The sequence below is a fragment of the Vipera berus genome, assembly GCF_964194415.1.
Source record: "Vipera berus genome assembly, chromosome: 16".
Classification (NCBI taxonomy): Eukaryota; Metazoa; Chordata; class Lepidosauria; order Squamata; family Viperidae; genus Vipera; species Vipera berus.
Window position 1 is genome coordinate 2,254,686 of NC_138219.1, and position 26,112 is coordinate 2,280,797.

Here is a 26,112-nt window from a genome sequence, read left to right on the forward strand (position 1 = left end):
GGGTGTGGGGTGTGTGTGACACCAGCTGTTTTTTGACTGGGGGGGGACTATTTTTCAAAGGATGAAGATTTCTCCCTCTTCCCTCCCCCTCCCCCCCCACTCCTGTTTTTAATGTTGTTTCCTGAAAGGGGATTCTTGGAGCTAAGCCACAGTTTGTTTAAGCCAAGGGGAGGCAACCGTGGCTCTTTTATGACTCCTGGTCTTCAACTCCCAGAATTCCTGAGCCAGTCCACGAGTCATAAACGAGCCAAGGTTGCCTACCCCTGGTTTAACCAAAGATTGAAGCAGCAAAGGCTTCATTGAGTTCACACAATGCCGTAAAACGCCTGTTTCTCAAACCTCATCACTCTAAAGATGGGTAGACTTCAATTCCCAGAATTGAATTCTGGAAGTCGAAGTCTACCCATCCATCGTAGAGTGGTCACGACTGAGAAACGCTCCTTCAACTTTCAAGGCTGAAATCCATTCTTGCATGGATTTATCCTGTGGAGTCCACTGGCCTTTGTTTTCCTTGAAAGTACACAGAAAACAGACTGGGGTCCAAATCATAGATTACAATTCCCAATCTGAGCCAATCCAGGATTCCTGCTACTAAACTGGCCTCTGCCTAGAGGGGCCAACTTAGTTGGCAAACTTTCACGGGAGACTATTTAATGGCGTTAAGATTCTGCTCGCCCGCCCAGCTCTCTGGCTTCGGATCTCTTTTGCTGGCTCCTGTTTGCAGTGCTTGTGTGTGTGTGGGGAGATAAAGATTTCGAAAGAAGAGTCTGGAGGAGGGAGGGGTGGTTTCAGGCCTGACTCCTGCGGGGAGGACGTTGCGGGTGGACAAAACAAGAGTTTCGTTCCTGATCAATCCACCAAGGAGCTGGGGATTAAAACACAAAAAGTTGTTGGGCACTTTTGAGTCACTTTTCTCTCTTGGAAAATAATTGTTGAAAGGGAGGGCCAGAGCAAGCCGGCTCATGTTTCTGTTGCTCTTTCAAGCCACACCCGGGTTTTACTGGAAAGGTGAGTGGGCACACGGACACTCCCCCCCCCGCCCCCCTGCCTGGCCCGGATCTCCTTATGCCTCCTGCTGTTGGGGATGGGATGTCTTGGAAGTTTAGGGTCTGGGGGTTCCCAAAGGCTTTTTTCAAAGGGGATTAGGACTGTTTCTGACCCGCCTTTGGAAAACCGCAGCAGAGAGTGGTTGGGTTCCCTTAAAACTTGTCTGGCTTAGTATCTGAAGAATATTCATGTGAAGTTACAAAGAAAGGAAGCTGAGGGTGGTCTATCGCCAGAAAAGGAAAGAGAAGGAGAAGGAGAAGGAGAGAGAGAGAGAGAGAGAGAGAGAGAGAGAGAGAGAGAGAGAGAGAGAGAGAGAGAGAGAGAGAGAGAGAGAAAGCGTGTAAGAGAAAAAGAGATGGAGAAAGGAACAGAAAAGGCAGAAAGAAAGGCAAAAAGAAATAGAAAGAGACAGGGAGAAAGAAAAAGAGACAAAGAGAAGGAGAGAAGGAGAGAGAGAAAGAAAGAGACTAAGAGGAAGAGAAAGAAAAAGGGAGAAAGACAAAGAAAGACAAAGAGAGCAAAAAGAGACAAAGGAAGAGAAAGAAAGAAAGAAAGAAAGAAAGAAAGAAAGAAAGAAAGAAAGAAAGAAAGAGAAAGAAAGAAAGAGAAAGAAAGAAAGAAAGAAAGAAAGAAAGAAAGAAAGAAAGAAAGAGAAAGAAAAGAAAGAAAAAGAAAGAAAAGAAAGAAAGAAAGAGATCTCAAAATGGAGATATCGTCTGTGGCAGCTTACAGTAATCTTTGCACAGCAGCTCCATTAGTGTAATGACAATTTTAAAAAGCAAGAACAAAATGCCAATGAAAAGCTTCCCAAACTGGCGTCTATGGCCACAAGGCCAGATGGCCGCAGCCTAGAAAAGATTGGGGCAATTAGAGGCTGCTTACCTGGAGCCAGAAAGTGAGTGGAAATGTGGGATCTTTTAATATGTAGAGAAAGGCGAGGGAAAAAAAATACAGGTAACCCTCGGGTTGCGACCATAACTGACCTCAACATTTACGTTGCTAAGTGAAATGTTTGTTCAGTGGATTTTGCCCCATTTTATGAGTTTTCTTGCCGCAGTCGTCAAGTGAATCATTGCGTCTGTTAAGTTAGTAACCCGGTTGTTAAGTGAATCCGGCTTCCCCCATGGACTTTGCTTGGCAGAAGGTTGCAAAAGGGGATCACGTGACCCCGGGACACTGTAACCGTCCTAAATGTGAGTCAGTTGCCAAGGGTCTGAATTTTGACCACAGGACCAGGGGGATGCTGCAATGGTCGTCAGTGTGAAAAAATGGCCGTAAGTCACTTTTTCCCCCAGCGCTGTTGTGACTTTGAAGGGTCATTAAATGTAAGTCGAGGACTATGTGCCCGACAAGACTCCGAAGACGTGAGGTAGGATTTCCCCCATTTCGAAAGGCAGAAGAAAACGAGCCAGCATCTTCTAAATATATATATATATATATATAATCCCTCTTCCCAGAATATTCAGTAACTTGTTTAGTTATTCTATCTGGTTAACCTGAATTTCCCAATTTTTGTGGGGTTGTGTGAAAGATTTAAGCAATGTAGCACCTTTGGTCTGCTTCTCTCATCCTAAATGATTTGCAAAGATTTGTGATGGCCAAAGGAGAAAGTCATCAGAAGAAGCTAATTTTGGCAGGAAACTCTTCTTGATTGGCTGAATCCTGCTTCTGGCTTTTGGCCAATCAAGCCTGGAGTTTTAGTCAAGGGAAGCCCCTGGCCTGGGGGGGGGGATGTTTGCATTACTGAGAAAGTGTGAGACAAACAAAGAAGGGTGGGTGGGTGGGTGACTCACTTCAGGGAAAATCCATTTGGAATTTTATTTAGCTTCTTTCATGATTCATTTATTTTCATTTAAGGAGGGAGGGAGGGAGGGAGGGAGGGAAGGAAAAGGAAGGAAGGAAGGAAGGAAGGAAGGAAGGAAGGAAGGAAGGAAGGAAGGAAGGAAGGAAGGAAGGAAGGAAAGAGGAGAAAGAAGGAAGGAGAGAGGGAAGGAAGGAAGTTGAGAGAGAGAAGAGAGGGAAGGAAGGAGAGAGAGAGGGAAGGAGAAAGAGAAGGTGAAAGAAAAGAAAGAAGGAAAGAAAGAGAAATAGAAGAGAGAGAAATAATTTTAACTAACTTCTGTGACAGTTTACATTCATCTTAGCACGGGAGTTATTCCTACTACTATATTTGCTAGTTGTTTCCCCTGTTGGGTTTTCTGAGTTTCAGCGGAAAGGAGAGTCAGACTGGCCTTTGCATCCATTCCACGAGAACGAGGGCAGAGGTTGGTTTCTCCCTCACTAACAACATTGGCTGTCTAACTTTTCTTTTTGGCTTTAATGTGTGGACAGAAAGCTCAAAGGTGCCAGATCAGAGCAGGTTTGTAGAGAGACAGAACGAATTGGAAGCGAAGCCTCTTCGGCAACGATCGGAGCGAATCAATCAATAGAATTGGAAGGGCCCTTGGGGTAGCGCAGAGGTACCCAACCTTTTGGGCACCAGGGACCAAGTACATGTACTTGGCAACTGACATGTACTTATGACGGTTGTAGGGTCCTGGAGTCACATGCTCCCCTTTCGCGACCTTCTGAGCAGAAAAGTCAATGGATGAAGCCGGATTCACCTAGCAACCGTGTTAGTAACACAATAACAACAGTGATTCAATTCACAACTTTGGCAAGAAAGGCCGTCAAAGGGGGCAAAATTCACTTAACAACTGTCTCACTTAGCAGTGGAAATTTTGGGCTCAATTGGTGTCGTACATTGAGGAACTGAAGACAGGACAAAAAAACAAAACGGTGGAAACTAACCAAAGAGAGAAGCAACCTAGAACTAAGGAGGAACTTCCTGACAGTTCAAACAATTAACCAGTGGAACATCCTGCCTCCAGAAGCGGTGAATGCTCCAACACTGGAAGTTTTTAAGAAGAGACTGGCCAGCCATTTGTCTGAAATGGTATAGGGTTTCCTGCCTGAGCAGGGGGTTGGACTAGATGACCTCCAAGGTCCCTTCCAACATTATTATTATTATTATTATTATTATTATTATTATTATTATTAGTAGTAGTAGTAGTAGTAGTAGTAGTAGTAGTAGTAGTAAAGTAAGTAGTAGTAAGGGACACGGTGGCTCAGTGGGTTAGGACGCTGAGCTTGTCGATCAGAAGGTCGGCAGATTGGCGGGTCGAATCCCGAGTGCCGCGTAACAGAGTGAGCGCCTGTTACCTGTCCCAGCTTCTGCCAACCTAGCAGTTCGAAAGCACGTAAAAACGCAAGTAGAAAAATAGGGACCACTCCGGTGGGAAGGTAACAGCGTTCTGTGTGCCTTTGGCGTCTAGTCATGCCGGCCACATGACCACGGAGACGTCCTCGGACAAGCGCTGGCTCTTCGGCTTTGAAACGGAGATGAGAACCGGCCCCTAGAGTCGGAAACGACTAGCACGCGTGTGCGGGGGAACCTTTACCTTTAGTAGTAGTAGTAGTAGTAGTAGTAGTAGTAGTAGTACGTTGAAGACTACTTGTATTTCCCAAACTGCTGCTAAACCCATCCAAAGTGCCAGCTTGTGGCCCAGAGTCCCGCCATGGAAAAATGAGGCAGCCCCTCCTTTGGGCTTGTTTTCAGCTGGTCTAGACTGCCCTCCAGTCGGGGACCTTTCCTTGGCTTCTCAACTCCAGGAGAAAACCACCATTTTCTTTGCAATGAAGCAATGAACCCGTGGATTTTGGTTTCCCAAATTCTCAGCAATGCCGGTGCCAGTTGGGGCATTGTGGGAAATGAAATCTGCACGTTCCTCCATTTCTCCTTTCCTTGTCGCAGTCTGAGCACCCCAGCCTGTAGGGTTATTACCTTTCTTTTTTTAAAAAAAAATATACCGTACGTATTGTGTGCCTCGGTGTGTGTAATATTGCTTTTAAAAAAATAACAGAAAAGAGTGAAGCGGGAAAGAAACAAAATGCGAAGGGGCCTACTGCACGTTGTCGAAAAATGCAAGAACGAGGGCTTAAAAAAATGAGACGAATGCAATAGAAAAAATAAATTATAATATGTCACTGTGAAAGTAAAGAGTTATTGTTCTATATATAACATAATGCAAACCTTATGCAAGTGTGTGTATACACCCTTATACAATTTGTGCTTTTTAAATCTACTAGATTTTCTACGAGCCCCATATTTCACGAGGCTTGCTCATACGAATTCTATATCTACGGATTCGTTAAGTTTATCTTTATTAATTTATATGCAGCCCGTTTCCCCATTTGACTTCCAACATTTTTCAGCGCAGTGCAGAATGAAGTCACAGCCTCGGCTCAGCCAATCCTAGCCATTTCTATAACAACAAACCGTATTAACGGACACCTTTATTCCCCCTTTTCCTGTGATCTTGGTTTGATTTCTGTTTCATGTTTTAATAATTTTAATAAAAGTCTTTTTTAAAATAACCCTTGGAGCAGCTAATCTACTTATCGTTCCAATGGGTGAGAATATTTGTAGCTCAAGACTGCGCTGTGGGGTCCTTGGTGATCTCTGAGCTGTTTTCTTGCCGACGTTTTATGACCCAACTAGAGAACATCATCAGTGCTAGAAGGCAGTGAGGTTTGCTCTTTGTTTATATGCGGGGGTTGGTGGGGGTGTGCTGGGTGATTCCTAGATTAGGCTGTTGTTCACTGTTTGAATGCTTCTCAGAGCCGGTAGCTCCTTGATTGGAGTATTATTAATTACTTGATTGTTGGTTTAGCGCTACAGGGCAAGCCACTGCCTTCAGGCACTGATGATATTCCCTAGCTGGGTCATGAAAACTTTGCAAGAAAACCACCAAGCTCAGAGAACAACAAGGACCCCAGAGTTATCATCCTCTGCCTCTTTCCCCTCCTCCTCCTCTTCCTCCTCTCTACCAACCCCACTCCCTTCTAGCACAGTCATTCTCCTCCTCCTCCTCCTCCTCCTCCTCACCCCTATCCTATCTAGTACTGATGATGTTCCCTAGCTGGGTCACGAAATGTCTGCAAGAAAATCGCCAAGCGCCGAGGAGCCCACTCACAGCGGGCAAGCAGACCTTGGCAACGCAAGCCTTTGTCCCAATCCTCATCTGTAGCTAGAGGCCAAATGACCCTTTGTCTGTGTGAATTATCGCTTTTGTTTGCTCCGGTCTGTTTTCCTTTGAAGAAATCCTCTTTCTGTTTGCCTTCAAAGCCACTTCCAAAGATTTTCCACAAGGCCCCTTTGCACCAAATGACTCCTTAATGGCGCTTAAGGCGGTTGGGAGAAAATTTGGAGGGTTCCCCCCCCCCACTTTGTGTTTCTTTGTCCACTCCCAAAACATGAAACATTTTTTGCACTTGCCGTGCAGGAAGTAACGCTTAATATTTCTTCAACTTCCCTGTTTAAGCTGCAGCGTTCCGGGCTTTTTGCTAACTGTCCAAAGCCAAAGGCGTTTGTTTGTTTTTTCCCAAACAGAGGCTTTTTAAGCAAAATTTATTGAGAAGGAAGAGGTGAGAATGAAAAATTATGGCAACTGAATAATTTCCCATCTATGGCCAAAGTAACCCAATGTGTATCGTTTCCCCTTTTTTATATCATTCCTTTGAATTAGTGGACCTCTCCCTGATAACGAGCTGGTGAGATGTCAAAACCCAAAATTGGATACTCACAACTCGAAGACAAGTCTGGTTAACAAAAAACAAAGATTTATTGAAAAGAAAATTGGGGGTGGGGAAGAAAGAAGAAGAAGCGTTTGCAAACACGGCCTCTTAGACCCTTGGATTGGGTTCAAAGAGCGCGCTGAGCAAGTTTCAAACCAGGCATTTTATACTCTTTTCACGATACACGCCACCCCTAAGAAGCTTAAGTCATTCTCTTGAAGTTGTTTCACATCCCTAGATGATCTTTACTTGTAATTTTCACCTTTTGTCGATGTTCCTGTCTCTCCTCACACATTGGTGTTACATTTTATACAATTTATAAAAGAATAACCTTTATCCTTCAAGCTGGTTGTTTATAAAACCGTTTGCTGAACCCTTTCCAGTCTGAGAATCAACCATTAAACCAGCCCTGGGATTTCCTAGTGGTCTCCTTTCCTAGAACCACCAATTTAACCTGCTTTGCTTTTCTTTAGATCAGCCAAAATCAGCTAGGGGCTACAAATCTACTATGGAGGACTTAATATGAGGATTAGTAATAGCCCAGCGGCTAAAAGGTGTTTCTGAATCAAATATTATATTTACCAGGTCGTCCTTGGTAAGATTTTTCATTTCTTTTAGCATGATCAGCTACCACGTGATCCTAAACTTACCCTGCTTTAGAGGGTCCCAACATCCCATTTGCTGCCACAGAATTCCCCAGAAGTGGCGTTGGCTGAAATTTTGCAATAGTTTTGTACGTTTCCGATTTAGTATCTTTATTAATATAGGCAGTGTGGAGAATAAACCAAGCTTTATAAAACATGGCTTTATGTGCAAGCTTAGCTAACTAAGCTTTATTCAATGATCTTCCAAAATGTGGCTTAGTGTGATTTATGAAGGGAATATTTTTTTTAAAGAAATAACTGCTGCATTTTCAGTTCGGCACTCTGCTTAAAAGGTCTGTTGCAATCCAATTTATAATTTTTTCATGGACTCAGAAAAAAATGTCTGCACAAACCATGGGGGATGTCTGTGCCCTGTGGAATCTGAAGGGCACACTTTGTGCAAACTCTGGCTGGGGAAGGCTCCACTTGACTAAATTCTTCTGGTTAATAAATAGCCTTTCCCACCTCTGCCTCCATGGCCCCTGGATTCAAAGGCAGACAAGCTTTCTTTCTTTCTTTCTTTCTTTCTTTCTTTCTTTCTTTCTTTCTTTCTTTCTTTCTTTCTTTCTTTCTTTCTTTCTTTCTTTCTTTCTCCTTCCCTCCCTTTTTTCCTTCCTTCTTCCCTTCCTTTTTTCCTCTGACAATTTATACAGTCTGACGATAACCATCAACAGTTTCTCCCAGGCAAGTTACAAAATGAAATAAGGAGAACAAAATAGTAATGACATCTAGGTTAAACTGCAATATTTCATCATTTCTCTCTCTATAGCACATGTCCATTTTCAATTAAAGCAACATTAGAGTCTGAACCAAGATATAAAATTTATTCCAGTATTTGAGAGGCTGCCACAAAGAAGAGGGGGTCACGTTATTCCCCAAAGCACCAGAAGGCAGGACAAGAAGCAACAGATGGAAACTAATCAAGGAGAGAAGCAACCTGGAATTAAGGAGAAACTTCCTGATAAGTGAGGACAATTAACCAGTGGAACAGCTTGCCTCCAGAAATCACGGGCTCTCCATCACTGGAGATTTTTAAGAAGAGGCTGGACAGTCACTTGTCTAAGATGGTATAGGTTCTCCTGCTTGAGCAGGGGGCTGGACTAGAAGACCTCCAAGGTCCCTCCAGCTCTATTGTATATCTAATTTATCTGAGCCACTGGGGAAAGTTTCTTAAAATTGGAGGGGTATAAAAGTGACAAACGTCATCATAACTTTGGCAAAATGCTATAGCATGAGTCATAGTTTCAATTTCTCCCTAATAACAGGACAAAGCTTCTCTGTCACTGGAGCATCTCTCTCCCTCTCTCCTCCTTTCATTCCTCCCATCCCTTCCTTCCATCTTCCTTCCTTCCTCCCTCCCTCCTGATTTGTTTGAATGGCATAGGGTAGGCATCCTTGGCTCTTTTATGACTTGTGGACTTCAACTCCCAGAATTCCTGAGCCAGCATGGGGGAATCTATGGTCCCTTCATGACTTGTGGACTTCAACTCCCAGAATTCCTGAGCCAGCATGGGGAATTATGGCCCATTCATGACTTGTGGACTTCAACTCCCAGAATTCCTGAGCCAGCCACGCTGAGGGGAAAGGGAGAGGTTTCCAAGCTGAGCCATGCTGGCTCAGGAATTCTGGGAGTAGAAGTCCACCAGTCATAAAAGAGCCAAGGTTGCCTACCCTTGGCCATAGACACAAAGGAATCATAAAAACCAGAATAAAACTGAGGGGCAACTGCTAATCAATATGCTACTGGACCCGTTAATGAAGGATTGCCCGCACAGGCCCAGTGCCTGGGAGAACGGTCAAGAGTTCGAGGTCTTATATGAGGCCACCTGTATTGCAGTGGGAAGCTGTTCCACAGGGCAGTCCCCAGGATAGAGAAGTTCCCCTAGGAAGAGCAGAACTAATGGGGAACATGGGGTGCCCCAAATATACCAGGCTTATGGGGATGGATGGATGGAACATGAGAGATTTTGAGGAGGAGCTTTAGAAGTCAAGTCAAGAGATGAAAGCCCATTAAAGATGGCTAGAGGGTCAGCGGTCAGATTGTTCCCAACATGGAGTCCTTTGAAACCTTGGGAGATAAAACCCTACTCAACCCTATCAATCAATCAATCAATCAATCAATCAATCAATCAGAATAGAGCTGGAAGGGACCTTGGAGGTCATCTAGTCCAACCCCCTGCTCAGGCAAGAAAATACCATCTCAGACAATTGGCTGTCCAGTCTCTTCTTTAAAACTTCCACCAGTGTTGGAGCATTCACAGCTTCTGGAGGCAAGTTGTTCCACTGATTAATTGTCCTCACTGTTAGGAAGTTTCTCCTTAGTTCCAGGTTGCTTCTCTCCTTGGTTAGTTTCCATCTGTTGCTTCTTGTCCTGCCTTCTGGTGCTTTGGAGAATAGTTTGACACCCCCCCTTCTTTGTGGCAGCCCCCCAATTACCGGAATACTGCTATATCATGTCCCCCTTAGTCCTTCTTTTCTCTAGACTGCAAACCCTCTGAAGATTATGTTATTACCATTTATTTATTTCCTTCCGATCTCAGAGCAACCACCTGGGATTACGCAAGCTGGCTTGATGCACACAGTCCTGCCTGAAAAAGTTGAGAGAACCTGACCGGGAATCCTTATTTTCTAGAATGTTCCTTGACCTATCTAGGCTTTTTCTGATGGAATCTCAGATGGAGAATCCCTCTGCCTCAGAACTTTGCTTTGAAGTACAGGTCGTCCTCGAATTACAATCCCAATCGGGACCAGAACCTCTCTCACTGAGCGAGGCGAATCTTGCCCAATTTTACGACTTGTTTTGCCAGGGTCGTTAAGCGAATCCGGCTTTCTCTTTTGCCTCGGGGTGGTCAGAAGCCAGCCGGGACGGACACAAATGGCGATCACGTGACCCTGGGATGCTGCAACTGGCACGGAAGTGCGTGCCAGCTGCCAAGCACCCATATTTTGATCACATGATCCTGGGGAAGCTGTGACGGTCGTAAATAGGAGTATCAATCAGAAGTGTGTTTGTTTGTTGTTGTTTTTTAGCGCCATTGTAACTTTGAATGGTTGCTATACAAATGTTTGTAAATCAAGGGCTACTTGTATGCCCATCTGTCTTGGATAAAATGCAGAAAGAAATGCATCTTCCCCGGAGGTGGTGGGTTGACGGAGAACATCCTTAGAAACTCGAGGGGAGCTTGTGCAGGCTTCCCAAATTCTAAATGGGACCCCAAAATGTGACCGACTTCCTTGTCATATTCCGTTTTTAAGGCCGAGACAAAATTTGAACCCCATTGGACAGAAACCGTGCAGTATTGAGAAATTACGGATGCCGTAGGATCGTAGGACTGAAGATTCATTTACTGTCCATTCAGAGTTACAACGGCGATGAAAAATGGGACTTCCAATCAGTCCTCACACTTACAACCGATGCAGAATCCCCCTAATCACGTGATCACAATTTGTTTGCTTGGCGTCTAACATGTATTTGTGATGGTTGCAGCATCCCGTGTGTGTGTGTGTGTGTGTGTGTGTGTGTGTGTGTGTGTGTGTGTGTGAACCTTCCCAGCTGGCTTCCCGACAAAATCAGTGGGGGGAAGCCAGATTCACTTAAAGAGGACACGATTTACTTAACAACAACTACAGCGATTTTCCTAACAACCATGGAAAAAAGGTGGTGGAAGAGGGCACGACTTGCTTAACAGTGGAAGTTCTCCTCTCAATTTTGGCCATAAGTTGAGGCCTGCCTGTCCTCCTTTGCTGATTAACTCGGTAGTGCCGGATTGTAAGGAAGTTTATATAATGTAAATTTACCCGCAGGGGACCTGCCTCTCCTGGTTTAAGGTCATGAATAATTTCTGTCCTTCAGGAATGCAGTTAGTTATCTCTGATTACCGGCTGCCTGGCAAGTGGTCGTGTTCCGCTTGCAGATGGACTTCCAGGAGATGCTGGTTGGCCCTTGGGAAACCAGGATGCCTCCGTAAGATAAACTTGGTTTCTGTCGTCCTTTCAATGGCATGATCTCTTGGCATGGACCAGGTTGCGCTGCTTCCTAGTCCCCTGAAGTGTATTGCAAAACTGCCCTGAAGTTGTGAGATTTCGATGCTCACAGCCTGCCTGCCTGCCTGCCTGCCTGCAGAAATCTCACCAAACCTCTGAGCCTTGTGAAACGTTTGAGGTTCAACCCATGAATGGTGTGGTGCCCCATCCTGAGTGCTGGGCTTTGGAGGAGAGAAGATGCCAAGGCCTTCAGATGATGAGATTGTATTTCCGGTTCCTCTAGGACAGGGGTAGGCAACCTTGGCTCTTTTAGGACTCGTGGACTTCAACTCCCAGAATTCTTCAGCCAGCTGGCTGAGGAATTCTGGGTGTTGAAGTCCACGAGTCCTAAAAGAGCCAAGGTTGCCTACCCCTGCTCTAGGAGGTCAGGATCGAACAGGCAAAGCACAACGCAGAAGGACCTTCTTATAAACTTTTAAAAAAAATATTTCACCAATAGACAAGGTTTAGGGTTTCAGCCCTGCAACAGTGTTTCTCAAACTTGACAGGTTTAAGACATGGGGACTGCCACTCCCAGAATACCCCAGCCGTCATGGCTGGCTGCGGAATTCTGGGAGTTGAAGTCCACCCATCTTGAAGCATTCTGGATGGGGAATTCTGGGAGTTGAAGTCCACCCATCTTGAAGCATTCTGGATGGGGAATTCTGGGAGTTGAAGTCCACCCCTCTTAAAACATGCTAACTGCGGAATTCTGGGAGTTGAAGTCCACCCTTCTTAAAGCACTCTGGATGGGGAATTCTGGGAGTTGAAGTCCACCCATCTTGAAGCATTCTGGATGGGGAATTCTGGGAGTTGTAGTCCACCCATCTCGAAGCATTCTGGCTGGGAGTTCTGGGAGTTGACATCCACCCATCTTGAAGTTACCAAGTTTGAGAACGTAAAACAGAGAAACTGATTTCTCTTCTCTCCTGACTTCAGAAGAACATGGCAAATTGACCGAGGGGCTGATTTTTTTTCTTGTACAATTCCACGATTAAGTCTCCCTGCCAGCCATGGAAAAGCCTCTGTCCCTGTGTCAGTCTGCCTGCCTTAAATTTTTCCAAAGTCTGCAGCGATCTTTAAATTTCCATCTCCGGGAACATCAACTGGTAAAGGGGCAAGAGAAAAAAAAAATTCAGTCTTGTCCTACCAGAAGATTTCTTTCTTTCTTTTCCCCAAATTTGTTTATTTATTCATTCATTCATATATCATTAACCGGCCATTATCATTAAAGTTGAGAGGGGCTCAACTTTAATAAATAAATCAATTACGCACCTTTATAAAGTTTCAAGAAGAGATACAAACTGACGGAAAAAAATTGGGGAGATCAATCAGGGGGTGAAAAGTGACAAGAAATAATAAAGATTATCTTCCAACTTCAAATATATAGCACAATAACCTTCAAATCAAAATAAAAACATCATATAAAAGATACAAAATAGACAAAATAATATTAGAATTATATAAGAAAATAACCTCTTACTCTAACTTTAAACCTGAACATAAAAACACAATATATACATAAACTAGCAAAATACTTCTATCGTCATAACAGATCTAATCATCAAATCACAAACTTGGGGGACTCAAGCTGATCTATAGATCTGTACTGAAAGATAATCCAGATTCAAAACATTAGATTAGGCTCAGTGCATTTTTGTATATGTATGTATGTAAGTAGCCTACAATTGGATATTTTACTGTTCCTGGCCATATGGCTGTAATAAACTGATTTGATTTGATTCAAAACAAGCAAATTGCTGGAAAAGCAAGCTAGTACCTGTATTTGTCAATAATTCGCCTAGACACCCCTGGGAGAAAGATTTAAATTGCAGAAAAAGAATTTCGTTTCTGCGGAGCTGTTTAGTCCCAAATTCCCAGCATTGCCTTATATAGTATTAACCTTGTGAACTCTAAAGCTTTCTCCTTCCTTTATGTATTCAAGATGGGCAGTGATTAATATTTGTATGTTACTTATATGTAAGGGTGTGGATCTATACATATGTTGCATATGGTATGTTTAATTGTGTGTTATGTATGTGTACCCTTTGAGACCAAGCAACTAAATTTCATTTTTAATGTTTGCCATTGTGCCCACAGTAAAAAATGAAAACAAAGGTTGTCTGTATCTGTCTGTCTATCTATCTATCTATCTATCTATCTATCTATCTATCTATCTATCTATCTACTAAAGGTAAAGGTAAAGGTTCCCCCGCACATGCATGATAGTCGTTTCCGACTCTAGGGGCCGGTGCTCATCTCCGTTTCAAAGCCGAAGAGCCAACGCTTGTCCGAGGACATCTCCGTGGTCATGTGACTGGCATGACTAGACGCCAAAGGCGCACGGAGCGTTGTTACCTTCCCACCGTAGTGGTCCCTATTTTTCTACTTGCATTTTTACGTGCTTTCGAACTGCTAGGTTGGCAGAAGCTGGGACGAGTAACAGGCGCTCACTCTGTTACGCGGCACTCAGGATTCAACCCGCTAAACTGCCGACCTTCTGATCGACAAGCTCAGTGTCCTAACCCACTGAGCCACCGCGTCCCTTATATCTATATCTATCTATATCTAATTGTCTATCATATCTATCATCTATCTATCATCTATCTATCTCTCCCATCCATCCATCCATCCGTCTATCTGTCTATGTCTGTCTATCTATCTATCTATCTATCTATCTATCTATCTATCTATCTATCTAGTCTGTCTGTCTGTCTGTATCTATCTATCTATCTATCTATCTATCTATCTATCTATCTATCTAGTCTGTCTGTCTGTCTGTATCTATCTATCTATCTATCTATCTAGTCTGTCTGTCTGTCTGTATCTATCTATCTATCTATCTATCTATCTATCTATCTATCTATCTATCTATCTATCCATCCATCCACCAGTATCTATCTATCTATCTATCTATCTATCTATCTATCTATCTATCTATCTATCTATCTATCTATCTATCTATCTATCTATCTCTATCTAGTCTGTCTGTCTGTCTCTCTCTATCTATCCATCCATCCATCCATCCATCCATCTATCTATCTATCTATCTATCTATCTATCTATCTATCTATCTATCTATCTATCTATCTATCTATCTATCTATCTATCTGCTGGGAACGCCATCATTTTGGTGCAGTGCCAAATCAGGCAAAAGGTGCCTTAATTGCCAAGTGATCGGTAAGACACCGAGGACCAAATCAGCTGTGGAGGAAGCTGGCCAGGCTGCACCTCTGCCGGTGGTGTCACGTGTTTGAGATGAAAAGAAGTTTCAAAATCCAGTTTCATTTGCAGATCAAATGCAGAAGAATCACACCCCGCCCACCTGCTTTGCTGTCTCTTGGGCTACTCAGCCGAGAGTTTCTCCCAAGACAGCTGAAGTGAGTCATTTGTTCGTGGGAGCGGAAAATAAGCGGAGCTGAAACTAGCAGGACGAGAAACTCAACAAGTCAGGTGGATTACCACACCTTCTGCCCTCTGCTACCTGGAGAAGAAAGTTTAATTAGTTCAGGCGCATTTGCAGGCCAGGCCACACAACCTGGACTCAGTTCTCCACTTGCAAACTTGAGAGAGCATTCCCAGAACTTCTGCCGTGCGATTCTTACGGTTTTGTTTAGATGGATATAACGGAGAAGAGAAAAAAAATGTGCCTGCACAAGTAGTCTTCAACTTACGACCACAAATGAGCCCAGAATTTCCGTTGCTAAGCGAGACGGTTGTTAAGTGAATTTTGCCCCGTTTTATGACCTTCCTTGCCACGGTTGTTAAGTGAATCACTCCCATTGTTAGAAACACGCTGGCGAAGTGAATCTGGCTTCTCCGTTGACTTTGCTTGTCAGAAGCTCCCAAAAAGGGTTCGCGTGACTCCGGGGACGCGGCAACCGTCATAAGTACATGCCAAGGGTCCAAATTCTGATCATGTGACCAAGGGGATGCCGCAATGGTCGTAACTTTTGAAAAATGGTTACTTTTTTCAGTGCCGTTTTAGGTTTGTACGGTCATTAAATGAATTTTTGTAAGTCAAGAACTGTGCAGTAGATATTTGGGGAAATACTCATCAAAGTGAACTTTAGTGCAGCTTCGTTATTTGAAAAAAATAAATTAATCATGATTGATTGTTTCCATTTCCCGCTCTTACCAAACCCCTCTTAGGTTGTGTGTGTGTGTGTGTGTGTGTGTGTGTGTGTGTGTGTGTGTGTGTGTGTGTTCCGGATAGTGAGTTTTGAATTCAGGGCAATCTAAAGCTAGCAAACCAACATCAGGCCATAACATGGTTCACATAGTTGACACTTATCTTTCGTGAAGCCAGCCAGGGTAGCTTGTAAACCATGATTTATAGTTTGACTCAATCTACCCAGGATGGTTTCCCGGAGGTCTCTGTAAATGTCCTTTGAGTTGCAGGTCAGATATTCATGACTCCTGTTTAACGTAGCTTCACTGCTTCGGTTGAGACTCCATGACTTTGCTCAAACCCTAGTTTCCTGTTTAGGCTGCATGTAGTTTTAAACGCTGAATCACAGTTTCTGCCGAAAGATCTTCCCGTTGCTGACCTCTCTTTGCCTCCTGGGCATGGCCAGCCTTCCTTGATCAGAAGTGGACAATGGGCATAGTTGGGTGGCTGCATTTCGGCTTGTATCTTCCGCGGTGGGATCTTTCCAGATCAAAGTCTGGCTGACGGTACCAAACTGTGTTTTTGGAGGTTGTGTAAGAAGCTGCAAGAAACTCCAACAGCTGTAGGAAAAAGGCTTTGGACATTCAAGGATAGACAATGGCGGCTTGCCAAGCCCTCCTCCAAGTCTTAAAGAGAAATTTCTTGATTTTTTGCCTTCTCCCTTTAGGGCCCCTGGTTCTGGGTCAAGAGAAAATTGAAGTCCTGGAGAATAAAGGTAAGTTTCGAACCTTTGCCCGCATTCCCTTTCTGTTATAAAATGAAATGAAGTGTTACAATAAAAATACGTAATCATTTACATATTATTGAATTGAATTTGCATGATAATTTATACCTTGGTTGCCAAATAAATACATTAATTGAACTATGAATTATAAATTAATTGGAATAATTAAATAAGTTGCATAATTTAATTAATAATGTGTATAAAATAAGTTGATATAATTAGGAGGCAACGGAGACAAGTTCCTTGCGTGTCCAGTCACACTTGGCCACTAAAGAATATTCTATTCCATGTTGTTGTTCTAGTACTTTCTTCTGGAGTATAAGGTGTGATTTGCCCCCCCCCCCCGCCCCAAACCTTGAATTCTAAAATGTGATCCCCGCAGTTTTTTTTAGAGGTATATAAGGGGAAGGAATAAAAATGTGTCTCTTATCTATCGGGACCAGAATTTCTGTTGCTAAAGCAAGTTGATTATTAAGGGGCCTGATTTTATGAGCTTTTTGCAACAGTTGTTGGCGAATCACTGCAGTGGTTAAGTGAATCACACAATTGTTAAGCAAATTTGGCTTCCCCCATTGACTTTGCTTGTTGGAAACCGGTTGGCAAGATTGGAAATGGTGATCAGGTGATCCTGGGATCTTCCAACCATCATAAATATGTGCTGGTTGCCAGGCAGCCATCATGATGTCACCCTGGGGATGCTGGGATGTTTATAAGTGTGTGTGTTGTGGGTCTAGTTCAGAGGTAGGCAACCTCGGCTCTTTTATATGACTCATGGACTTCAACTCCCAGAATTCCTGAGTCAGCTGACTCTGGAATTCTGGGAGTTGAAGTCCATGAGTCATAAAAGAGCCGAGGTTGCCTACCCCTGGTCTAGTGGTAAGTCTCTTTCTTCAGTGATGTAACTTTGAACAGTCACTAAAGTTTAAAAGTTAATTAAAAACTGAATTCTAACTTTTTGTACAGTCTGGCATAAGACCTTCACTCTACTCTTTCCCCTTGGACTACAATAACACTCATATTTCATAGGCATAAGCAGAGAAAATCAGTGGCTTTTTTCAAAAACTTGAAAGCTCATCAAACAGAACAAAGTCCAGCCAGACGTGAACTTTTTTGCTGCAAAAATGGGAAAACAGACAGAAGTGAGGCTCGCCGTGGGTAACATTTGTGACTTCCTTGGCCTTGAATTTGCCGAATTATTTTGTGATTCCTTTTTTGGAAATACACAGAGCCACGCTTAAAGAGGGATAGACAACTTACTTTTAGAAGAACTGTGTTGTTGTTGTTGTTGTTTAACAAATAACCATCAGTGAATGTTTCATGACATTTGTTCAAAAAGAATTCAGCCTCTTCTTCATCCAATAATTCAGATGCAGGCAGTCCTCGACTTGCGACCACAATTCAACCCAAAATTTCTCTTGCTAAGAGAGACATTTGTTAAGGGAGTTTGGCCCCAGTTTACGACCGTGCATGGTTAAGCAGCGAGTCGCTGCGGTGTTTAAGTTAGGAATATGGCTGTTAAGCGAATCCGGCTTTGCTTGTCAGAAGGTCACAAAAGGGGATCACATGGCTTGGGGACACTGCGACCGTCATAAGTATGAGTCAGGTGCCAAGGATTTGAATTTTGATTACCTGAGCGTGGGGATGCTGCAAGGGCCGTAAATGTGAAAAAACATCCACTTTTTTCAGTGCCGTTGTAAGTTTGAACGCTCACTAAATGACCTGTCGTAAACCGCGGACTACCTGGAGTCCTCAGTCTTACAACCACAGTTAGGGATGCTGCAATGGTCATAAGTCAGGAGGGACTCCTGGGGGCCCTCTGAGCTTTGTCGTTTTCTTGCAGACGTTTCATTACCCAACCAGGGAACAAATTAGCTAATGATGTCACCTAGCTGGGGCATGAAGCATCTGCAAGTAAACAGCCCAGCTCAGAGAGCAGCAAGGACCCTACAGTCATTCTCCTTCCTTCCTTCCCTCCTTCCTTCCTTCCTTCCTTCTTTCCTTCCTTCCTTCCTTCCTTCCTTCCTTCCTGCACTGAAGATGTTCCGTAGTTTTCCTGCTCCAAGCATGGGGTGGATGATTAGGGGACTGGAGGCTAAAACATATAAGGAACGGTTGCTGGAATTGGGAATGTCTAGTTTAATGAAGAGAAGGATGAGGGGTGACAGGATAGCAGCGCTCCAATATCTCAGGGGCTGCCCCCAAAGAAGAGGGAGTCAAGCTATTCTCCAAAGCGCCCGAAGGCAAGACAGGGAGGAACGGGTGGAAACTAGTCAAGGAGAGAAGCAACCTAGAACTAAGGATAAACTTCCTGACAGCTAGAACAATTAACCAGTGGAACAACCTTCCTCCAGAAGTTGTGGGTGCTCCAACACTGGAAGTTTTTAAGAAGAGACTGGACAGCCATTTGTCTGAAATGGTATAGGGTTTCCTGCCTGAGCAGGGGGTTGGACTAGATGACCTCCAAGGTCCCTTCCAACTTTATTATTATGATTATTATTATTATTGTTACTATTATTATTATTTAGCAGTTTTCCTTGATTCACTCAACTTAACACACCAAATTACAAGCAATCCTCGTTTAACGACCAGTTGCTTAATGACCATTTGAAGTTATGGTGGACCCCACAAAACTATACTTATGACCCAGTTCCGTAGTTCTGATGGCTGCATATGGACCCTTGTGGTCACGTGACCGCATTCGGAGTGCTGAGATCACCTTGGCAGCCAGTTGCAGTATTCCGCCGTCACATGATTGAGATTTTTTTTGGATGTTTTTTTTTCCTGGTTTCCAGCAAAAATTGCCCATGTGAATACACTGATTCACTTAACGACCATCCCATTCGCTTAACAACTGCTGCGAAAAAAAGCTATAACTTTTTGAGTCTGCTTCTACTTGAGACTGTCATGACTTAAAGTGCAAATTCCAGGAAACATTCGATTCCTACGTCAAGGACTACCTGTCAACGCTGAAAACATTGGACGTTCCCGCTCTGGCAACTGATGGAAATCGCTGCCATTTTCTCTTTTTTGCTTTTAACATGCTCTCCCTTCTATTTAGAGATCAGGTGCAGAAGGGGGGTTGGGATGAATGCTGAGCTCAGCTAGCCATAATAATAAAAAACGCTGCTTTGTGGGAACCCAAGGGCGAATTGTTAACGGTTTGGCAGGCTGGGCAGAAAGCCCGCGGGAAGGGAAATTAGTTTTGGGTTCAACTTTGTAGTGCCGATACTTTGTTTCCTGAATAAAATGTTCTTTAAGGAAGAATTCTTGCCTTGAAGTTCTTTTGATGGATTTCATCTATCGGAACCATGACCTTACCTGTATAAGCCTTGCTAGGCTAAATTGTTCTGAACAAATTTGTATTGCTAGAGCCACAGTTGCTTGTTGCAGCCCAGTTAACAATACATTTACACATGCAGGCAGTCCTTGACTTATAAGTCATTTGTTTATTATTATTATTAATTTTTTATTTTTATTTTAATTCCATTTATATCCCGCCCTTCTCCGAAGACTCAGGGCGGCTTACAAGCTTAGCAGTAGCCTTCATTCTCTGTATATGCCTGCTTGTTAGGGCTTTCACACACACCCCAAGCGGCATTATTACAAAGTCAGCTTAATTGCCCCCAACAATCTGGGTCCTCATTTTACCTACCTGGGAAGGATGGAAGGCTGAGTCAACCTTGAGCCTGGTGGGACTCGAACCTGTACTAATTGCAGGCAGCTGGTGTTACTTAAGGAGGCATTAGCCATTTAGTGACTGTTCAAAGTTACAGCGGCCCTGAAAAAGCGACTCATGACCGTTTTTCATACCAGTGCAGCATCCCCACGGTCACACGATCAGAATTTAGACACTTGACAACTGGCAGGTACTGATGATGGTTGCCAGTGTCCTGGGATCAGTTGTTAAGTGAGTTTTGCCCCACGTCACAACCTTTCTTGCCCAAGTTGTTAAGTGAATCACTGCAGCTGTTCAGTTAGTAACCCGGTTGTTAAGTGAATCTGCCTTCCCCATTGATTTGCTGGTCAGAAGGTCGCAGAAGGGACCCTGTGACCATCATAAGTACATGCCAGTTGCCAAGCATCTGAACTTTCATCACATGACCAGGAGGAAAATGATAATAAGTCACTTTTTAAAGTGCTGTTGTAACTTTGAATGGTCACTAAACTAACTGTTGTACGTTGAGGGCTACCTGTGTTCTATATTATGTGTTCTTTTTCCCAGCCCATAATAATTTAGCTTGGCAGCCCTGGTGCAAGATCTCTTTTCTGCCTCTCTCATGCCTTCATTCTCTTCCCAGCGGTGAGCTTGCCCTGCAAAGCCATACAGTCACAACCCAACCCGACACGCCAGGAGTGGAAGTTCCAGAAAGATGGCACCACCCTGCTCTTTTATCATGACAAGAAGTTCACAGGTGGGTAGTCCGACAGACTGGGTGATTACCAAGTGGTCTGCACTCCAGAAGATAGGCTTAAGATACAGGAGGATCTGGACAGACTTGAACATGGGGCTCTATGTAACAAAATGAAATTCAGTGGTGAAAAAAGTAAGGTTCTACATTTAGGCAAGAAAAACCAAAGGCACAGGTATAGTTTAGTTGCTCAATAGTAGCAACTGTGAGAGGGATCTCGGAGTCCTAGTGGACAATCACTTAGATATGAGCCAGCCGTGTGCTGCAGCCGCCAAAAAAGCCAACACAGTGCATTAACAGAGGGATAGAATCAAGATCACGTGAAGTGTTGATACCACTTTACAAGGCCTTGGTAAGGCCACACTTGGAATACGGCATCCAGTTTTGGTCATCACGACGTAAAAAAGATGTTGAGACTCTAGAAAGAGTGCAGAGAAGAGCAACAAAGATGATTAAGGGGCTGGAAGCTAAAATATTTAAGGAATTGGTATGTCTAGTTTAATGAAAAGAAGGACGAGGGGGGACATGATAGCAGTCTTCCAGTATCTCAGGGGCTGCCCCAAAGAAGAGGGAGTCAAGCTATTCTCCAAAGCACCTGAAAGCAGGACAAGAAGCAACGGATGGAAACTAGTCAAGGAGAGAAGCAACCTAGAACTAAGGAGGAATTTCCTGACAGCTAAAACAATTACCGGTAATCAGTGGAACTACTTGCCTACAGAAGTTGTGAATGCTCCAACACTGGAAGTTTTTAAGAAGAGACTGGACAGCCATTTGTCTGAAATCGTATGGGGTTTCCTGCCTGAGCAGGGGGTTGGACTAGATGACCTCCAAGGTCCCTTCCTATGCTATTGTTGTTGTTGTGATTATTATTATTTCCCAAACTATGTGGTTCTGTGTTTGTTGGGATCTTGGTCTGGAACAACCCTTTGCAACAGGGTGCTTCCCAATGGGTTAGAATGGTACTGCCCAAAATCTGTGCTGGCTGTGGATTATGGGACCTAATCCAAGAAATTTGGATGGTGCCAGTCTGGGGAAGAAGTTGTCAGTTTTGTCAAGCAGGGAAGCTTGAAGTTGTGTGAACTTCAACTCCCAGAATTCTCCAGCCAGGGGATTTGAGGTCCACCCATCTTTAAGCAGATCCGATGTGCTTGGCCCAAATCTGGAAAATTAGATTAATATCTCTATACAGGTAATCCACAACGTCTGATCACAGTTGGGCCCAAAAATTTCCACTGCTTAGTGAGGCGTTTGTTAAGTAGGTTTTGTCCCGTTTCACAACCGGGCACGCTTATGCAGTGAACCACTGCAGTTGTTAAATTAGTCACACGGTCGTTAAGGGAATCTGGCTTCCCCATTGACTTTGCTTGTCAGAAGGTCGCCAAAGGGGTTCACGTGACCCCAGGGGACACTGAGACCGTCATAAGTATGAGTCAGTTGCCGAGTGTCTGAATTTTGATCACGTGACTGGGGGTGGTGGAAATGCTGCAATAGTTATAAGTGTGAAAAATGGTCGTAGGTCACCTTTTTCATTGACGTTTAACTTCAAACGGCCGCTAAATGGACCACCTGTATTTATGTACACAAGCAAGCAGAGGCATCTCGCCCAACTTTATACAGATATAGCCGAATTCTTTCTGACTCTTTTCCTTCTCTTGTGCCCCATTCTTCAGATAACTACAAGGATCGCGCCACGTTCACCCCCCATGAGATCCACCTTGCGTCGGTGACCCGCAAAGACTCAGGCTTGTACACTTGCGAAGTCCTCGGAGAGTCTTTTTCGCAGTCGCAAGTGCAGCTGGTTGTGCAAGGTACCCGTTCCACTTAAGGACGCCCTGGGCCTGGAAGCTGGGACCCCACTCTCAGCCGGGCACTCTTGAGTTGGAGGGATCGTTTGAGCTCTGCAAAACATAAGCGGGGGGGGGGAGGCTTTATGAAAGGGCTGCTTGATGCAAACTCTTTAGCAAGAAAACTAAAGACTTGCGTCAATCTAGTCTTGTAGAAAGAAGGACTGGGGGGGTACATGATATTGCATCTTGCAGTATTTCAGGGGCTGCACCAAAGAAGAGGGGTCCACCTAACATTCATTGAGCAGGGGGCTGGACTAGAAGACCTCCAAGGTCCCTTCCAGCTTCTATTCTATTCTATTCTATTCTATATTCTACTCTACTCTACTCTACTCTACTCTACTCTACTCCACTCCACTCCACTCCACTCCACTCCACTCCATTCCATTCTTCATTCCACTATTCTATTCTCTACTCTACTCTACTCTACTCCATTCCAATCTATTCTATTCCATTCCATTCTATTCTTCATTCCACTATTCTATTCTATTTTACTCTACTCTACTCTACTCTACTCTGTTCCGCTCCGTTCCGTTCCATTCCATTCTTCATTCCACTATTCTATTCTATTCTATTCTATTCTATTCTATTCTATTCTATTCTATTCTATTCTATTCTATTCTATTCTATTCTATTCTATTCTATTCTGTAATTCTATTCCATTCCATTATTCTATTCTATTCTATTCTATTCTATTCTATTCTATTCTATTCTATTCTATTCTATTCTATTCTATTCTATTCTATTCTTCCATTCCATTCCATTCCAAAGCCAATCACATGGCCCAATTCTCTCTCTCTCTCTCTCTCTCTCTCTCTCTCTCTCTCTCTGTGTGTGTGTGTGTGTGTGTGTGTGTGTGTGTGTGTGTGGCAGTTATTACGCAAACGTGGTGATTGTACAGTAAAGGCCGTGGTAATTAACGGAACCCATTGTGTTGCCATGTGGCGGGTTTTGCCACAAACTGGAACTAAACCCCAGTTTATCTCCATCCCGTGCACTGCAAATGGCTGATTTGAGGTCACGTAACTGAGGAGGGGCGGGCTGGACATTGGAATTTTGAAACTAGGAGTAAGTACCCTTTTTTGTCATAAGTTGAGGACTGCCTGTACAACTTTCCCACGACAGCCATTTTGCGCCTGTGGCACCTCATGCCCTCCAAACTGGCATTCTAACCTGTCAGCCCTCCTCTTTCTCGGCAGTGCCCGCCGCCAAGCCCACCGCCCACGTTCCTTCGGTGGTGACCATTGGCAACAAGGTGGTCCTCAGATGTGAGGAAACCGAGGCCAACCCCAGGCCGACTTTCAAGTGGTTCAAGAACGACATCCAGATGCCCCCGGATCCCAAAACCAGCACCATCTTCAAGAATTCGTCCTACACAATCGACGCGGACACGGGCGTGTTGGTGTGTGTTCCTGCATTTCTGATTTTGAGCTGTGTGGATTGGGGGGTGGGTGCAAGTTGCATGTCTCGCTTCCACCCGGTAATTGGTATGGGTTAGGTGAGGCGGCTTACATTCATGGACAAGGAGAGCTTAGCAACATTAATGTGTGCGGACTCCCAGAATTCCCCAGCCTGCCACGTTGAGGTCCACCCATCTGGAAGCTGAGGAATTCTGGGAGTTGAAGTCCACCCACCTTAAATTTGCAAAATTGAGAAACACAAATAGTCAGTGCTACAAGGGGAGAAGGTGTGCAGAGATGGGTTGGTTGTCTTCTTGCAGATGTTTCATTACCTAACGACCATCGTCGGTGCTAAAAGGGAGGGGTTTTGCAGAGGGATGGAGGAGGATGGTGGGGTCCTTGGTGCCCACTGAGTTTGGCTGTGCCAAAGGTGCTTTCCCAAAAGGCAACTGGACTGGGTTTTTTTCTTGAAAATGTTTCACTTCTCATCCAAAGAAGCAGCTTCCGTTCTGAAGAAGTTGCAAGACTGAGAACAGCTCGTTCAGGTTGTTAGACACAAAAGTAGTCACAAACTGAAATCCGCTCTGTTTGAGTTGCAAGTAGAAAAGAAGTTTATTAGACTTCACGACAAAGTCTAAAACAGGCGTGTCAAACTGCCGGCCCGCGGGCCGGATGCATCACGACGAAACCGCGTCCTCACCATTGCCGGCAATGGGGAAAAAGTCACGATATGTCACGCGACGTCACGTGACGTGGGTTTGACATGCCTGGTCTAAAAAGTAATGGTTTGCAAAACGTGGTGGATTCAGGAAGGCAAACAGTGCAATGTAGCCAAGCACTGAACCACACCCCCAAATTCCGAAATCACATATTATTATACATCCTATCGCGACGCCCCAATTCCCTCCCCCGTGGCCCCATTGGCTTAGGCTTTGGAGGTTACAGTCTATCAGAAGCGCCTAAACAGAATACATTATCTCCGTCCCTGTTTGCTTACATTATACTAATGAGATCCCTCCCCTACTATCCTGTTTACTCAGACCATATATGTACATGCTTATCAATTCTAGAGGAGAGATGTCTCCCATCTTCTACACCTGCCAGGGGTACCAGGCACCAGAAGGTACTTAAAAACAATTCCTAGATGGTGACTCACACTTGGCCCCTATTGTAACTCCTGCTCTCCCCCTCCCTCCACTTGTATTTTTCCCCATATACTCAAAGCATCTACTCAGACAATTGATTATAAAATGATAATTTTAAAATATAAAATAGGATGACATGATAATACTAAAAGCATACAAATATTTATTTTTAAATTTCCTTGCTACTTCCAGTTATTTCCCACAAGGTTTAGGGGTTATCCTAAAGTAAAAAAACAGAACTACCCAACCTATAGTGACGGAGTGCCAAAACAGAGCCTACACGGGTAGTCCTTGAGTTACGAGTGGAATGGAGCCTAACCCATTCCTCTCGTAACTCCGAAACTCCTGGGAGTGAATCTCGTACCTCGAATGTGACGACTCCCTTTTGCTCATTAAAACGCATGTGGTTTGCGAAGTGCAAAGTGAAGGCCGTGGGGGGGGGCGTCTAGTGATGGAACAGGACCCCAAGGCCTCCCCAACCCACTAAGGTACCTCATGCTTCCCCCTCCCTTCTTGCTGCACTGGACTCTCTCACCTGGAAAAGATCTGCCTCCTCTCTGCTGCGCTTCCTGGTTTTGAGGGACAGGAGAGTCGGTGCAAGCCCCTGGGTGCCATAACACCGCGCGAGTTCAGGCACCGATCCTCTTTTGCAGAGAATGGGTGCCTGAATTCTCACGCTGTTTGCAGTGCCTGCCTCCTGCTTCCCCCCAACTCTGCAGCCATGTGGCCACCACACCTGGAATAGAGATTAAGGGGGGGCTTCTGCATGTCTCCAGAGGTTGGATCCAGCCCTCGGAGGGGTCCTCCAAGCCATTTATTTATTTATTTATTTATTTATTTATTTATTTATTTATTTATTTATTTATTTATTGAATTTATATACCGCCCTATTCCCGAAGGACTCAGGGCGGTTCACAGGGCAATTAAAACAGTACAAAAGAATAAAATAGAATTAAATTAGTAAAGCCCATAATTCCTAATAACAATAAAATTAAAATTTTAAAATTAATTTAATATAATTTAATTAAATACTTTAAAATTTAAAATCCCTCAGTCCAGGCCAGACAGTTCGAACAACCAGGTTTTTAA

At 44.0% G+C, this 26,112-nt stretch overlaps 1 protein-coding gene across 2 annotated transcripts in view; it reads left to right on the forward strand.

Moving 5' to 3' along the window:
• Positions 1–26,112, forward strand: part of F11R (F11 receptor) — a 38,100-nt gene that overhangs the window by 430 nt on the left and 11,558 nt on the right. For both annotated transcript variants that reach the window (XM_081340402.1, XM_081340403.1), the window contains exons 2-5: positions 16,169–16,216; positions 20,524–20,637; positions 22,305–22,442; positions 23,678–23,880. In XM_081340402.1, the coding sequence (XP_081196528.1) occupies positions 16,169–16,216; positions 20,524–20,637; positions 22,305–22,442; positions 23,678–23,880 (503 nt within the window). The remainder of the gene's footprint in view (positions 1–16,168; positions 16,217–20,523; positions 20,638–22,304; positions 22,443–23,677; positions 23,881–26,112) is intronic.